The sequence below is a fragment of the Somniosus microcephalus genome, chromosome 5 (assembly GCF_052327205.1).
Source record: "Somniosus microcephalus isolate GS21.2 chromosome 5, FLI_Smic_1.0, whole genome shotgun sequence".
Lineage (NCBI taxonomy): Eukaryota > Metazoa > Chordata > Chondrichthyes > Squaliformes > Somniosidae > Somniosus > Somniosus microcephalus.
The window spans coordinates 7,397,374-7,412,979 of NC_140991.1; the positions used below are offsets into that span (position 1 = coordinate 7,397,374).

At 46.5% G+C, this 15,606-nt stretch overlaps 1 protein-coding gene across 1 annotated transcript in view; it reads right to left on the reverse strand.

Moving 5' to 3' along the window:
* Positions 1 to 555: 555 nt before the first annotated feature.
* The window catches only part of LOC147116846 (flap endonuclease 1-like), a 76,802-nt gene continuing 61,751 nt past the window's right edge, over positions 556 to 15,606 (reverse strand). Inside the window, exons 12-13 of the mRNA XM_085987249.1 lie at positions 1,957 to 2,101; positions 556 to 1,049 (exon numbers count right to left, since the gene is read on the reverse strand). Of these exons, the coding sequence (XP_085843375.1) occupies positions 849 to 1,049; positions 1,957 to 2,101 (346 nt within the window). The 3' untranslated portion in view covers positions 556 to 848. The remainder of the gene's footprint in view (positions 1,050 to 1,956; positions 2,102 to 15,606) is intronic.

The following is a 15,606-nucleotide window of genomic DNA, read 5'->3' on the forward strand; positions in this document are numbered from 1 at the left end:
CAGCTGACACCTCCAGTCACCAGCTGACACCTCCAGACACCAGCTGACACCTCCAGACACCAGCAGGCCTCCACAGACACCAGCTGGCCTCCACAGACACCAGCTGACGCCTCCACAGACACCAGCTGACACCTCCACAGACACCAGCTGACACCTCCACAGACACCAGCTGACACCTCCACAGACACCAGCTGACGCCCTCCACAGACACCAGCCGACACCTCCAGACACCAGCCGACACCTCCACAGACACCAGCCGACACCTCCACAGACACCAGCCGACACCTCCACAGACACCGGCAGGCCTCCACAGACACCAGCCGACACCTCCACAGACACCAGCTGACACCTCCACAGACACCAGCTGACACCTCCACAGACACCAGCTGACGCCCTCCACAGACACCAGCTGACACCTCCAGACACCAGCCGACACCTCCACAGACACCAGCCGACACCTCCACAGACACCAGCCGACACCTCCACAGACACCAGCCGACACCTCCACAGACACCAGCCGACACCTCCACAGACACCAGCCGACACCTCCACAGACACCAGCCGACACCTCCACAGACACCAGCCGACACCTCCACAGACACCAGCTGACACCTCCACAGACACCAGCTGACACCTCCAGTCACCAGCTGACACCTCCAGACACCAGCTGACACCTCCAGACACCAGCAGGCCTCCACAGACTCCGCTCAGTAAATGCCAATTGCCCTGTGCCAATTATCGATCCGTACGTAATGGAAATGGAGGGGTTCACATCCAGAGGAGAAAGGTGGGCACAACACGGAGCGAGGAAACCACAGAAACAGGCTGCAAACATGAAGAAAGAAACATTAAACTGTCTGGAGAGTGTCCGGAACATTCTCTGGCTCCACAGGCCAGCAGGAGCGGGTTGGAGCGCAGGCTGTGACGGGCACCGCTGGTTTACTCTGCGGGGGACAGGCTCGGACACAGCGACGGAGAGGAGACTTGGACAGATTCCGCTTCACCGCCTTACGCCTCTTGATGGTCGATCGGAAAAAGGGCTCATCCCCCTGCGGAGAGATAAAGAGAGTGAGAGTGAGAGAGAGTGAGAGAGAGTGAGAGATAGTGATAGAGAGAGTGAGAGAGAGAGAGAGAGAGTGAGAGAGAGAGTGAGAGAGAGAGTGAGAGAGAGTGAGAGAGAGCGAGAGAGAGTGAGAGAGAGAGAGAGAGAGAGTGAGAGAGAGAGAAAGAGAGAGTGAGAGAGAGTGAGAGAGAGAGAGTGAGAGAGAGTGAGAGAGAGTGAGAGAGAGAGAGTGAGAGAGAGCGAGAGAGAGTGAGAGAGAGAGAGTGAGAGAGAGTGAGAGATAGTGATAGAGAGAGTGAGAGAGAGAGAGAGAGATAGTGATAGAGAGTGAGAGAGAGACAGAGAGCCAGACAGAGAGCGAGAGTGAGGGAGAGAGAGGCAGTGAGAGCTAGAGATAGAAACAGAGAGAGAGAAACAGAGCGTGAGACAGAAAGAGACAGAGAGTTAAAGAAACAGAGAGACAGAGAGGTAGACAGACAGAAGGAGAGAGACATAGACTGAGATAGAGAGACAGAGAAACAAACAGAAAAATATTGAGTATTGCCCCTCCGACAGTGCGGCGCTCCCTCAGTACTGCCCCTCCGACAGTGCAGCGCTCCCTCAGTACTGCCCCTCCGACAGTGCAGCGCTCCCTCAGTACTGCCCCTCCGACAGTGCAGCGCTCCCTCAGTACTGCCCTTCCGACAGTGCAGCGCTCCCTCAGTACTGCACTGGAGTGTCAGCCTGGATTTTGTGCTCAAGTCCCTGGAGTGGGGACTTGAACTCACAACCTTCTGACTCTGAGGCGAGAGTGCTCCAACTGATCCATGGCTGACACCGTTTAGCAATTCAATGGCTGTGCTGGGTTACCTGATGGGAAGATGCCCAGTTGATATATAATGAGAGTTCCTTGCCTGTTTCTTGTAATAAAACCTTTTTACTTTAGTGTAGAACTGATCCAAACGGGTCTGTTTCTCTACGGTGAAAGCCTTGCTCCTCCGTTCGACAGTGCGTAACGACTCCCGGAGTTTCTGGATCCGATTCCGCACCCGCTTCTCCCTGGAAAACACAGTGTTGCAATAATTCTGTGGAAGGCGTAGCTGCCAGTCCCTGAAAATATTATATCAGATACCCAGCAGCGTTAGAACTCCGTAACACACAGTGTGCGGCTTATCTGAGGAAGGATGTCCTTGCCATGGAGGGACTTCAGCGAAGATTCACCAGGCTGATACCTGGGATGGCAGGAATGACGTATGAGGAGAGATTGGGTCGATTGGGCTTGTACTCGCTGGAGTTTAGAAGAATGAGAGGGGATCTCATTGAAACTTATAAAATTCTAACAGGACTGGACAGACTAGATGCAGGAAGGATGCTCCCGATGGTGGGGGAGTCCAGAACCAGGGGTCACAGTCTAAGGATAAGGGGTAAGCCATTTAGGACAGAGATGAGGAGGAATTTCTTCACCCAGAGAGTGGTGAACCTGTGGAATTCTCTACCACAGAAGGCAGTAGAGGCCAATTCATTAAATATATTCAAGAAGGAGTTGGATATATTTCTTAAAGCTAAAGGGATCAAGGGATATGGGGAGAAGGCAGGGACAGGGTACTGAATTTGGATGATCAGCCATGATCTCATTGAATGGCGGAGCAGGCTCGAGGGGCCGAATGGCCAACTCCTGCTCCTGTCTTCTATGTTTCTATGTTTCTCTGTTTCTCCACGACCCGCGACCTCGACCACCTACAAAGCCAAGGGCAGCAGGTGCCTGGGAATGCCAGCACCTCCTGGAGGGTGCAGTCAATGCTGGGGCGGACTGTAACAATTACAAGAAGGTATTAATAACCTTGCAGAATGGGCATAAGAATTAGGAGCAGGAGTTGGCCATTCGGCCCCTCGAGCCTGCTCCACCATTCAATGAGATCATAGCTGATCTTCGACCTCAGCTCCACTTTCGCGCCCGATCCCCATATCCCTCGATTCCCCTATTTAAGAAAAATAGGGAGGTCACTCATTACTTGGAGGGTGCGAGTCTAGGTGGGGGAGAGGAACAAAGGGATCTGGGAGTACAAATACACAAATCACTAAAAGTAGCGACACAGGTTAACAAGGCCATAAAAAAAGCAAACCAAGCACTAGGGTTTATTTCTAGAGGGATTGAATTGAAAAGTAGTGAAGTTATGCTAAACCTGTATCGAACCTTGGTTAGACCACACTTGGAGTACTGTGTGCAGTTCTGGTCGCCATATTATACAAAGGATATAGAGGCACTGGAGAGGGTGCAGAGAAGGTTTACAAGGATGATACCAGAAATGCGAGGGTTTACATATCAGGAAAGGATGAACAGGCTGGGTCTCTTTTCTCTTGAAAAAAGGCTGAGGGGTGACCGAATAGAGGTCTTTAAAATTATGAAAGGTTTTGATAGAGTGGATACAGAGAGAATGTTTCCACTTGTGGGGAAGAGCAAAACTCGAGGCCATCAATATAAGATAGTCACCAAGAAATCCAATAGGGAATTCAGAAGAAACTTCTTTACCCAGAGAGTGGTGAGAATGTGGAACTCGCTACCACAGGGAGTGGTTGAAGCGAATAGTACAGATACATTTAAGGGGAGGCTGGATAAACACATTAGGGAGAAAGGAATAGAGGGTTATGTTGATGGCCCAACACAATCGTCGCTAAGCAAAAGGAAAAATATCTGTCATATTGGGCAGAAACAACAAAAACCCAAAGCAAACTCAATTACTACTTGGCCCTAAACAGACAATACAACATGGCTGATTACCTGACCATGGTAAAGGATAGCAAACTGAGAAAAACTTTGACAATGTACAGACTTAGTGAACATAACCTGGCGATCGAAAAAGGTAGACAAAGGCAGACGGGGCTACCAAGAGAGGACAGGATATGCTCTCACTGCAGTCAGGGAGTGGTGGAGACAGAGATGCACTTCCTCACAGCTTGTAGAAAATATCAGGGCATAAGGGAGAATTTCTACCCAAAATTCACAAAAATATGCCCGGAATTCAGAAATTTGAATGACGACCAAAAACTCCCATACCTACTAGGGGAAGAGAGAAATTGCATAACACTAGCGGCACACTATGTTACAGCTTCCCATAAACAGAGGGACAACCACTAAATATAAGAAAAGAGTATATATAAATTATATGAAAGTATATATTTATACACTCAGGAATATATCTGTTTATACACCTACTGCTCACCTCTTGGCTGCAGCACAGTAGACTATATGATTACAGACTTGGACCCATCCTCTTTCAGAGCATTCACAGTCAAACCACAAACAACACTGTCAGATCACAGCCAAATTACTATGTTTCTCAAAAAGACAGAAACAAACAACATAGAAACACAACCCAGTAAACTGTACAACACCAAAAAATCGTACAGATGGGCCAAAAACGACACGGAAAAATACCAGAAAACAATTAGCAATGCATCAACTCAAGCTCTCTTAGACACCTTTCTGGATAACATATACACTCACAATAAAGAAGGCGTAAACCGGGCAGTTAGTAAACTAAACAATATTTTTGATAATTTGGCAACAAATGCAAACTTGAAAGCTCGCAAGAACAAACCCAAAACAAAAAACTATGAAAAATGGTTTGACCATGATTGCCATAACATGAGGAAAAAACTTAGAAAACTATCAAACCAAAAACACAGACATCCAGAAAACGAGGAATTACGCCTTACTTATTGTCAGACGCTAACACAATACAGAAACACACTCAGGACCAAAAAAGAGCAATTTATTAAGAATACACTCAGCTCCATGGAGGAATCCATTGAGTCGAATTGTTTCTGGGACAACTTGAAAACACTACACAAAAAACAACACGACGATTTGTCCATTCAAAATGGGGACACATGGGTAAACCACTTTGAAAAATTATACCAGAAAAACACACTAGGACCAGAGCAACACCAAATACGCAAAAAACTTGAAAAGCTTGAAATGGCCATAAAAGATAACCAAAACCCGCTAGACGCCATAATAACAGAAAAAGAACTTCTTGAAAAACTCAAGGACCTGCGACCAGGAAAAGCTTGCGGGACAGACGGCATACTAAACGAGATGATTAAACACGCAGACGACAAACTGAAACTGGCTATCCTAAAACTCTTCAACTTGGTTCTGAGTGTCGGTTATTTCCCTGACATCTGGAACAAAGGACTCATAACACCCATATACAAAAGTGGGGACAAAATCGACCCAAACAACTATCGAGGCATCTGTGTAAACAGTAACCTGGGGAAGGTATTCTGTAGCATCATAAACAAAAGACTTATAAACTTCCTTGAAGAGCACAATGTCTTGAGTAAAAGCCAAATTGGATTCCTGCCAAACTTTAGAACATCCGATCATATCTTCACCCTACAGACCCTAATTGACAAACACGTTCACCATAACAAAAGCAAAATCTACGCATGCTTTGTAGATTTCCAGAAGGCTTTCGACTCCATCTGGCATGACGGTTTATTCCTGAAACTTATCGAAAGCGGGGTAGGAGGTAAAACATATGATGTAATTAAATCAATGTATACAAACAATAAATGTGCAGTTAAAATTGGAGACAAACAAACAAAATACTTCCCACAGGGGCGGGGGGTGACGCAGGGCTCGCCAATCTCACCGACACTCTTTAATATTTACATTAATGGATTGGCAAAACTACTTGAACAATCTACAGCACCCGGCCTCACCCTATATGAATCCAAGGTTAAATTCCTCCTCTATGCCGACGACCTGGTTCTGCTGTCACCAACTAAGGAGGGTCTACAGCAGAACCTGGACCTGCTGGAGTCGTACTGCCAGACTTGGGCCCTGACAATAAATCCCCAAAAAACCAAAGTCCTTGTGTTCCAGCAAAGATCCAAACAACATGGACCCACAATAAATTTCACAGTAGGAACAACCAAAATTGAACAAACCACTCACTACACATACTTGGGCTTAAAAATCAGTTCTACGGGAAACTTCAAACTGGCTGTGAATGAACTGAAAGAGAAAGCAAGAAGGGCTTTCTATGCCATCAAAAAATCAATCCAAATAGAAATCCCAATTAGCATTTGGCTCAAAATTTTCAAATCAGTAATTGAACCAATTGCACTCTATGGCAGTGAGGTCTGGGGACCACTAACACAACAAGATTTTGCAAAATGGGACAAACACCCAATTGAGATCCTACATGCGGAATTCTGTAAAAGTATCCTCCGGACTCAAAGGAAAACAGTAAACAACGCATGCAGGGCGGAACTAGGCCAATACCCATTAATAATCACTATCCAAAAAAGAGCCACCAAATTTTGGAATCACCTACAAATGAGCAACCCCCAATGCTATCACTACGACGCCCTGAAATGCCAAGAGCTGACCATAAAGAACAATACCCTCAGTCAACTAGTCCTGGGACTCAATAAAGTAACTAATAACAATACTAACAATAACCAGTCCCAGGACAGTGACAGGGTAACACAAAGAATTCGACCCAACACAATCGTTGCTAAGCAAAAGGAAAAATATCTGTCATATTGGGCAGAAACAACAAAAACCCAAAGCAAACTCAATTGCTACTTGGCCCTAAACAGACAATACAACATAGCTGATTACCTGACCATGGTAAAGGATAACAAACTGAGAAGAACCTTGACAAGGTACAGACTTAGCGAACATAGCCTAGCGATCGAAAAAGGCAGACACAGGCAGACCAGGCTGCCAAGAGAAGACAGGATATGCTCTCACTGCAGTCAGGGAGTAGTTGAGACAGAGATGCACTTCCTCACAGCCTGTGGAAAATATCAGGGCATCAGAGAGAATTTCTATCAAAAATTCTCACAAATATGCCCTGAATTCAGAAATCTGACTGACAACCAAAAACTCCCATTCCTACTGGGGGAGGAGAGAAGCTGTGTAACACTGGCGGCACACTATGTTACAGCTTGCCATGAACAGAGGGACAACCAGTAAACTAAGACAAGAGTATATATAAACAAGGCGAAAATATATTTATAAACTCAGGGATATACCTGTTTATACACTGTATGAATGGAACCGCGTTTATGTGTTCAACCATAAATGTATTTTGATGCTTTGGCAACATAAGATGTACCTTATCATGCCAATAAAGCGATTTGTATTGTATTATTGTATTGTATTGTATGGATAGATCTGTATTTTTGTGAACAAACATGAATGTTTTCCGATGCTTTGGCAAAATAAGATGTAACTTGTCATGCCAATAAAGCGATTTGAATTGAATTGAATTGAATTGAATTGAGATGAAGAGGGGTGGGAGGAAGCTCGTGTGGAGCACAAACACCGGCACGGACCAGTTGGCCTGTTTCTGTGCTGTACATTCTATGTAGTTCCCCTCCAAGTCACAATCACCATCCTGCCTTGGACACGGATCTAGACTTGGGAATTCCAGGATTCAGACACAATGACACTAAAGTGGGTTGAGGTGTGTTCCCCATAACCGGACGCGTTGTGACGGGGCCGGTAATTACAAACGTTCAAAGTATTTAAAAACCTAAATATTTCACAAAGCAAAGGGTCAGCAAACAGCGTTGCACCCGAGGGGAGGGTCCCTTTAAATATCGCTGGGAGCAGCGCTCGCCAGTCGGGGCGAGGTGTTCAACTGACGGCGACAATACTGGCAGCACAAATCTGGGGCTCGGGGTGCTAAATCAAAGCAGGAAACCCCAGTTAACACAGTGACCGTACAACCACAGAATCACACAGCCCAGGAGGAGGGCAGTAGACAGAAGGCTGGAAACTATAGACCGGTTAGCCTAACATCTGTGGTAGGTAAAATTTTGGAGTCCATTATTAAGGAGACAGTAACAGGACATTTGGATAATCATAATTTAATAGGACAAAGTCAGCATGGTTTTATGAAGGGGAAGTCATGTTTGACAAATTTGCTGGAGTTCTTTGAGGAAGTAACATATAGGGTGGATAAAGGTGAACCAGTGGACGTAGTGTATTTAGATTTCCAAAAGGCATTTGACAAGGTGCCACACAAAAGATTATTGCTTAAGATAAAAAATCACGGGATTGGGGGTAATATTCTGGCATGGATAGAGGATTGGCTATCTAACAGAAGGCAGAGAGTTGGGATAAATGGTTCATTCTCAGACTGGCAATCAGTAACTAGTGGTGTTCCGCAGGGGTCAGTGCTGGGTCCCCGACTCTTTACAATCTATATTAACAATTTGGAGGAGGGGACCAAGCGTAACATATCAAAGTTTGCAGATGATACTAAGATGGGAGGGAAAGTAGTGAGTGAGGAGGACATAAATGTAGTGTATGTAACCTGTACCACCTTAAGAGGATACCTTAAGGTGATGGACTACTTTTTGATGGCTCCTGTACATTGTAGTACCGGTGGTGACCACACTGGTATATAAACCCTGTTGAGCAAAGTGTATTCCAGTTCAGCCCTGACCCTCAGTTACTAAAGACCTGTTTAAGTATTTCTGTAGTCTGTGTCCAGTTATTCAGCATAACTACATTTGAAAGCACAGACTCAACAGTGGCGACGAGTCTGATCTTACCTAGCGGCAGTTGCATCAAAGGAAGCTTCGCCTCTGAAACGGGCGTCGATCAAGGACATCCACCCTCAACATCCTGCTGGGCACTGCATAGCACGGGAGGCAATCGGGAACCCGGGTTGGGTTCTGGCCACGAAGTCTAACATCAGTGAACATCCCTTCGACGACAGCGGCGGGTAAGCCCGATCGAGCGGCACGGGGGGGAAGTCGGCCGAGTTGTCAGTAAGAGAAGGGGAGGGAAACGACGAAAAGGGCGGAGAACACGACCGCAGCCGGTGTCAGGGGCCGGACTGCAATCGGGGCAGAGACGCGCAGCAGCCAGAAAAGCGTTTATGTCCACAAGGACCGCGGGAGTGGCGGGGAACAAGAGCAGCAGCGTAGGGGAAAATAAAGGACCGCTGGGAGGCGAGAATGGCAACAGCGCAGTAATCGCCATTTTTAGTCGGCGGGGGAAGAAGACAAGCGCGGGAAAAGCCGCCAAGCGCGGGAAGCCGCCATTTTGAAAAATAAAATAAAATAATAATCATAATCCGAAGGAAAGGAAACTCAACAAGGATGCCAAAAACGGGTAACATCACTGCTTTTGATAGCGATGTGGAAGATTGGGCCACTTATGTGGAACGCGTTGAAGTTTACTGTACAGCGAATGAGGTACCGGTGGATAAGAAAGCACTAACCCTATTAAACTCGATGGGTGCGAAGACGTACGGGTTATTAAGGAACCTTGTAACACCAGATAAACCGGTAGGAAAGAGTTTCGCGGATATTGTTACTATCCTGCAAGCGCATTTAAACCCCACACCGCTGCTGATAGCGGAACGATTTAAATTCTACAAAAGAATTCAACTTAAAGAGGAAAGCAACGCTGAATTCTTAATCGAACTGCGCAAGTTATCAAAGTACTGTCAGTTCGGTACAGGACTAGCAGACGCACTGAGAGATAAGTTTGTGTGTGGGCTCCTAAGGGAAGGAACCCAGAAGCGACTGCTAGAGGAAAAGGATCTTACGCTGGACAAAGCTTTCAGCATTGCAGCATCGCACGAGGCAGCAGCACGAGGCACTGCAGAAATGCAACAAAGGCCATTGGAATTCAGCACCAATGAAATGGCATTGGGCGCAGTAAAGTGCTATCGTTGCGGAAGGACAACGCATGACCAGAACCAGTGCTGGTTCAAAGATAAAGAATGCAGGCAATGTGGCAAACTTGGTCACATAGCGGGAGTATGCCGGTCAGGAAAGAAGACCAGCAGCAAAAAGTCGCCGCAGGAGAAGTACAAAAAAGTACACAAGGTGACAGAGAACAGTTCGGATGAACAGAAGACGGATTCAGACTCCAGCAGTAAGGAACTGGGTTGTCTAAAAATACATAATGTGGGTAACACAGCAGACCACCAAACTATCTGGGTCATGCTTCGAATAGCAGGAGTCCAAGTGAAGATGGAATTGGACACTGGATCGGCATTGACGGTCATGAATAAGCAAGATTACAAAAGGTTATTCTCACACATTCCCCTGAGGGATACGGAGATTGTATTGAAAACATACACGGGGCAAAGAGTATACCCCATCGGAAAGATAAAGGTAAATGTGGTCTACAATGGTAAAGAAAGTCAGGAAATGGACTTGTATGTGTTACCTGATGGAGGTCCGCCACTACTGGGACGGGAATGGATCCGGAGAATAAATGTGGACTGGCATTCCATACAAGCACTAACTGTAGATTCCTGTAAAGAGGACGACGTCAAACCTAAACGACTGTCCAAAATATTGGACGATGCTAAGGAGGTGTTCCAACAGGGACTGGGAACACTGAAAGGAATTACGGCAAACATCAAGGTTGAAGAACATGCAAACCCAAAATTTTTCAAAGCCAGACCGGTGCCTTATGCGATACGACCTGCTGTGGAAGCAGAGCTGGAAGGGCTAGAACGTTCAGGAGTACTGTCAAAGGTGGACTGGAGCGAATGGGCCACACCCATTGTTCCCGTCATGAAGCGTTCGTTGAGCAACAAGCCGGGGGAACCTGGGAAGGTTCGCATCCGTGGCGATTTCAAGATCACTGTTAATCCGGTTCTTCACATGGTGCAATATCCGCTTCCGCGGATTGAAGATATCTTCGCTTCGCTGTCTGGCGGGAAACACTTCACCAAGATAGACCTGGCACAGGCGTACCTACAGATGGAAGTTGATGAAGCGTCACGCCAGTATCTCACGATCAACACACATAAGGGCTTATATCGGTATAATAGACTGGTTTTTGGAGTGGCATCGGCTCCAGCGATTTGGCAAAGGGCCATGGAGCAGGTATTACAGGGAATTCCAGGCACACAATGCTACCTGGACGACATTCTGATTACAGGAGATGATGATAAGGAGCACCTCGCGAATTTGGAGCAGGTGCTCACCAGATTGAAAGAATATGGACTCAGAGTTAATCGCCAGAAATGTGAGTTCTTTCAAAAGCGAATCTCGTACTGCGGCCACGTCATTGACCAGGAGGGGCTCCATAAGTCACCTGACAAGATCGGAGCTGTTGTGAAAGCTCCCGCTCCGGAAAATGTATCCCAGTTGAGGTCATTCCTTGGGTTGGTTAACTATTACCACAAGTTTCTTCCAAATTTATCCACGGTGTTACACCCGCTGAACACTCTTTTGCAAATGGGAGTACCATGGAAGTGGAGCGAGGACTGTAAGCGGGCTTTTCAAAAAAGCAAGGCACTGATCACCTCTAAGGAAGTGTTGGCTCACTTTAACCCAACGCTGCCTATTCGCTTAGCTTGTGATGCTTCTCCATATGGTATCGGGGCAGTGCTCTCACATAAGTTGCCAAATGGCTTGGAAAGGCCAGTCGCATTCGCATCCAGATCATTGACCTCCGCAGAGCGCAACTATGCTCAGATAGATAGGGAGGCTCTCAGCCTCGTGTGGGGAGTTAAGAAATGTAACCATTACCTGCAAGGCCAAAAGTTTACGCTGCTGACAGATCACCAGCCGTTGGTTTCCATTTTTAACCCTAAGAAGGGCGTTCCGGTTATGACGGCGCAGAGGCTTCAGAGATGGTCCCTTTTCCTAGGGGCACATCAATATGATATCGAATTCAAAGGTACAAAGCAACATGGTAATGCTGATGGGCTGTCGCGCCTGCCACTACCTATAGCGGAAGAGGCACCAGCAGTTGACCCTGTCGAGATATTTCACTCGACCATCATCGAATGCTTACCAGTCACCAATGCGAGTATTGAGAGAGAGACCCGAAACGACCCGACACTGTCTCGGGTCTACGATTTGACAGTGAAGGGATGGCCAGCACATGGCGACCCACTGTTACCAGCATTCTCAGCCAGACGAGAACAGCTGTCCGTCTGTCAAGGAACATTGATGTATGGAACAAGGGTGATTATTCCTCCTAAATTAAGGGAGAGAGTTCTGAAGGAACTGCATGAAGGTCATCTGGGGGGAGTCAAGATGAAAAGCCTTGCTAGGGCTTATGTGTGGTGGCCAGGTATCGACAAACAAATAGAGGATCTGACTAAAAGCTGCTCAGGGTGCCAAAAAGTTCAAAACGCACCTCCAATTGCACCTCTGCATCCGTGGGAATGGCCTTCAACCCCATGGCAACGTGTGCATATCGACTTTGCAGGTCCATTCATGGATTCCATGTTTTTGATAGCGGTAGACGCACATTCTAAATGGCCAGAAGTGATTAAGATGTCAACCACTACCTCGGAAAAGACGATCGCAGTTCTAAGAACCATATTTGCAAGGAATGGGTTGCCGGAACAAATATGTTCAGACAACGGACCACAGTTCGTGTCAGAAGAATTCCAGAAATTCATGAAAAAGAATGGGGTGAAACACTATACATCTGCCCCATATCATCCGGCTACCAATGGGTTGGCCGAGAGATTTGTACAAACGTTCAAAAAGGCGATAAAGGCCATGAGCGAAGACCATATTCCACTACAACACAAGGTGGACAATTTCCTGATGGCATATCGAAACGCCACGCATGCAGTGACAAATCAAAGCCCTGCCATAATGTTCTATAACAGGAGGTTGTGGTCCCGGTTGGATTTGTTAAAACCCAATGTGCGTAGGGAAGTCGAAAACAAGCAATTCCAGCACGTAAATAACAAGGCCACTCGGAGTTTCGAAATAGGACAACCAGTGTTGGCCAGGGACTATAGGAATGATAAATGGCAATCCGGAACAATTCGTGCCCGACAAGGACCCTTGATGTACACGGTAGACGTTGGAGAGAACGTAATACGACGTCATGCTGACCAACTTGTGGAATCGAGAACAAGGGTCGACCCCATGTCTACGGCAGAGACACCAGTTGAAGAAGTTATTGAGCCTGTAGCATCCACCTCAGACTCGAACGTACATGATGATGTTCAATCCATAGGAGATCAAATGGATGAGTCACCCCAGCAACGAGAACCAGAGACCCCTGAAAGGCGTTATCCGGCCCGGATCAGGAGGCCTCCTCAGAGACTGAATCTTTGAACAGTTTTGTGTGAAAGTTGTATATATGTTATCCATGTAATGTTTAAATTGGGGTGTACACTGTTCAGCTAAAAGGGGAGGAATTGTAGTGTATGTAACCTGTACCACCTTAAGAGGATACCTTAAGGTGATGGACTACTTTTTGATGGCTCCTGTACATTGTAGTACCGGTGGTGACCACACCAGTATATAGACCCTGTGGAGCAAAGTGTATTCCAGTTCAGCCCTGACCCTCAATTACTAAAGACCTGTTTAATTATTTCTGTAGTCTGTGTCCAGTTATTCAGCATAACTACATTTGAAAGCACAGACTCAACAATAAAAAACCTGCAAGGGGACATAGACAGGCTAATAAATGGGCAGAGATTTGGCAGATGGAATACAATACTGGAAGGTGTGAGGTTATGCACTTTGGCAGGAAAAATCGTAGAGCAAATTATTATCTTAATGGCAAGAAACTGGAAAGTACTGAAGTACTCGCAGAGAAGTGCGAAAATAATAGGGTAATAATAGTGGGGGATTTCAACTTCCCCAATATTAATTGGGATAGTCAGAGTGTGAAAGGCTTAGAGGGTGCAGAATTCTTAAAGTGCATCCAGGAGAGCTTTTTGAGCCAACATGTAGAAAGTCCTACAAGAGAGGGGGCGGTAGTGGACCTAATTCTAGGGAATGTAGCCGGGCAAGTGGTGGAAGTGTCAGTAGGAGAGCATTTTGGAGACAGTGACCATAATTCGGTGAGATTTAAGGTGGTCATGGAAAAAGACAAAGACGGCCCGGAAATAAGGGTTCTAAATTGGGGGAAGGCCGATTTTAATATGATAAGGCAGGATCTGGCCAAAGTGGACTGGGAGCAGCTACTTATAGGAAAATCCACATCAAAGCAGTGGGAGACTTTCAGAAGGGAAATAGAGAGAGTACAACGCCAACATGTTCCTGTAAAGGTCAAGGGTGGGACCAACAAGCAAAGGGAACCTTGGATGACAAGGGATATACAAAAATGCATTAGGAAAAAAAGGGGGGCTTTTGGCAGTTACAAAAGACTAAAGACGGAGGAAGCCCTAGAGGAGTATAAAAAGTGCAGGGGCATACTTAAAAAAGAAATTAGGAGGGCGAGGAGGGGCCATGAAATAACACTGGCGAGCAAAATAAAGGAAAATCCTAAGATGTTTTATAAGTATATTAAGGGCAAGAGGATAACCAGGGAAAGGGTAGGGCCCATTAGGGACCAAAGTGGCAATCTGTGTGTAGAGCCAGATGATGTAGGCGGGGTTTTAAATGAATTTTTTGCATCTGTGTTCACTATGGAGAAAGACGGTGTAGACATAGAAATCGGGCAAGGGGACTGTGACATACTTGAACATATTAGCATCGAGAGGGAGGAGGTACTAGCGGTTTTAGCAGGCCAAAAAGTGGATAAATCCCCAGGCCTGGACGAGATGTATCCCAGGCTGTTGTGTGAGGCAAAGGAGGAGATTGCAGGGGCTCTGACACAAATTTTCAGAACCTCTCTGGCCACAGGGGATGTACCAGAGGACTGGAGAACAGCTAACGTAGTACCATTATTCAAGAAGGGTAGCAAGGATAAACCAGGGAATTACAGGCCAGTGAGCCTAACATCTGTGGTAGGGAAATTATTGGAAAAAATTCTGAGGGACAAAATTAGTCTCCACTTGGAGAGGCAAGGATTAATCGGGGATAGTCAGCATGGCTTTGTCAAGGGTAAATCATGTCTGACAAATCTGATTGAATTTTTCGAGGGGGTGACTAGGTGTGTGGATGAGGGAAATGCTGTGGATGTGGTTTACATGGATTTCAGTAAAGCTTTTGACAAAGTCCCGCATAGGAGACTGGTCAAGAAGGTAAGAGCCCATGGGATCCAGGGTGCCTTGGCGCGTTGGATCCTAAACTGGCTGAGTGGCAGGAGGCAGAGGGTGATGGTCGAAGGTTGCTTTTGTGACTGGAAGCCTGTGTCCAGTGGGGTACCTCAGGGATCGGTGCTGGGTCCCTTGTTGTTCGTGATCTACATAAATGATTTGGATGAGAATGTAAAAGGTATGATCAGTAAGTTCGCAGATGACACGAAAATTGGTGGGGTGGTAAATTGCGAGGAGGAAAGCCTCAGGCTACAGGACGATATAAACGGGTTGGTCAGATGGGCGGAAAAGTGGCAAATGGAATTTAACCCTGAAAAGTGCGAGGTGATGCATTTTGGACGGACAAATAAGGCAAGGGAATACACAATGAGTGGTAGGACCCTAGGAAGTACAGAGGGTCAGAGGGACCTTGGTGTACATGTACATAGATCCCTGAAAGCAGCGGAACAGGTAGACAAGGTGGTTAAAAAGGCATATGGGATACTTGCCTTCATTAGCCGAGGCATAGAATATAAGAGCAGGGAGGTTATGATGGAGCTGTACAAAACGCTGGTGAGGCCACAGCTGGAGTACTGTGTGCAGTTCTGGTCGCCTCACTATAGG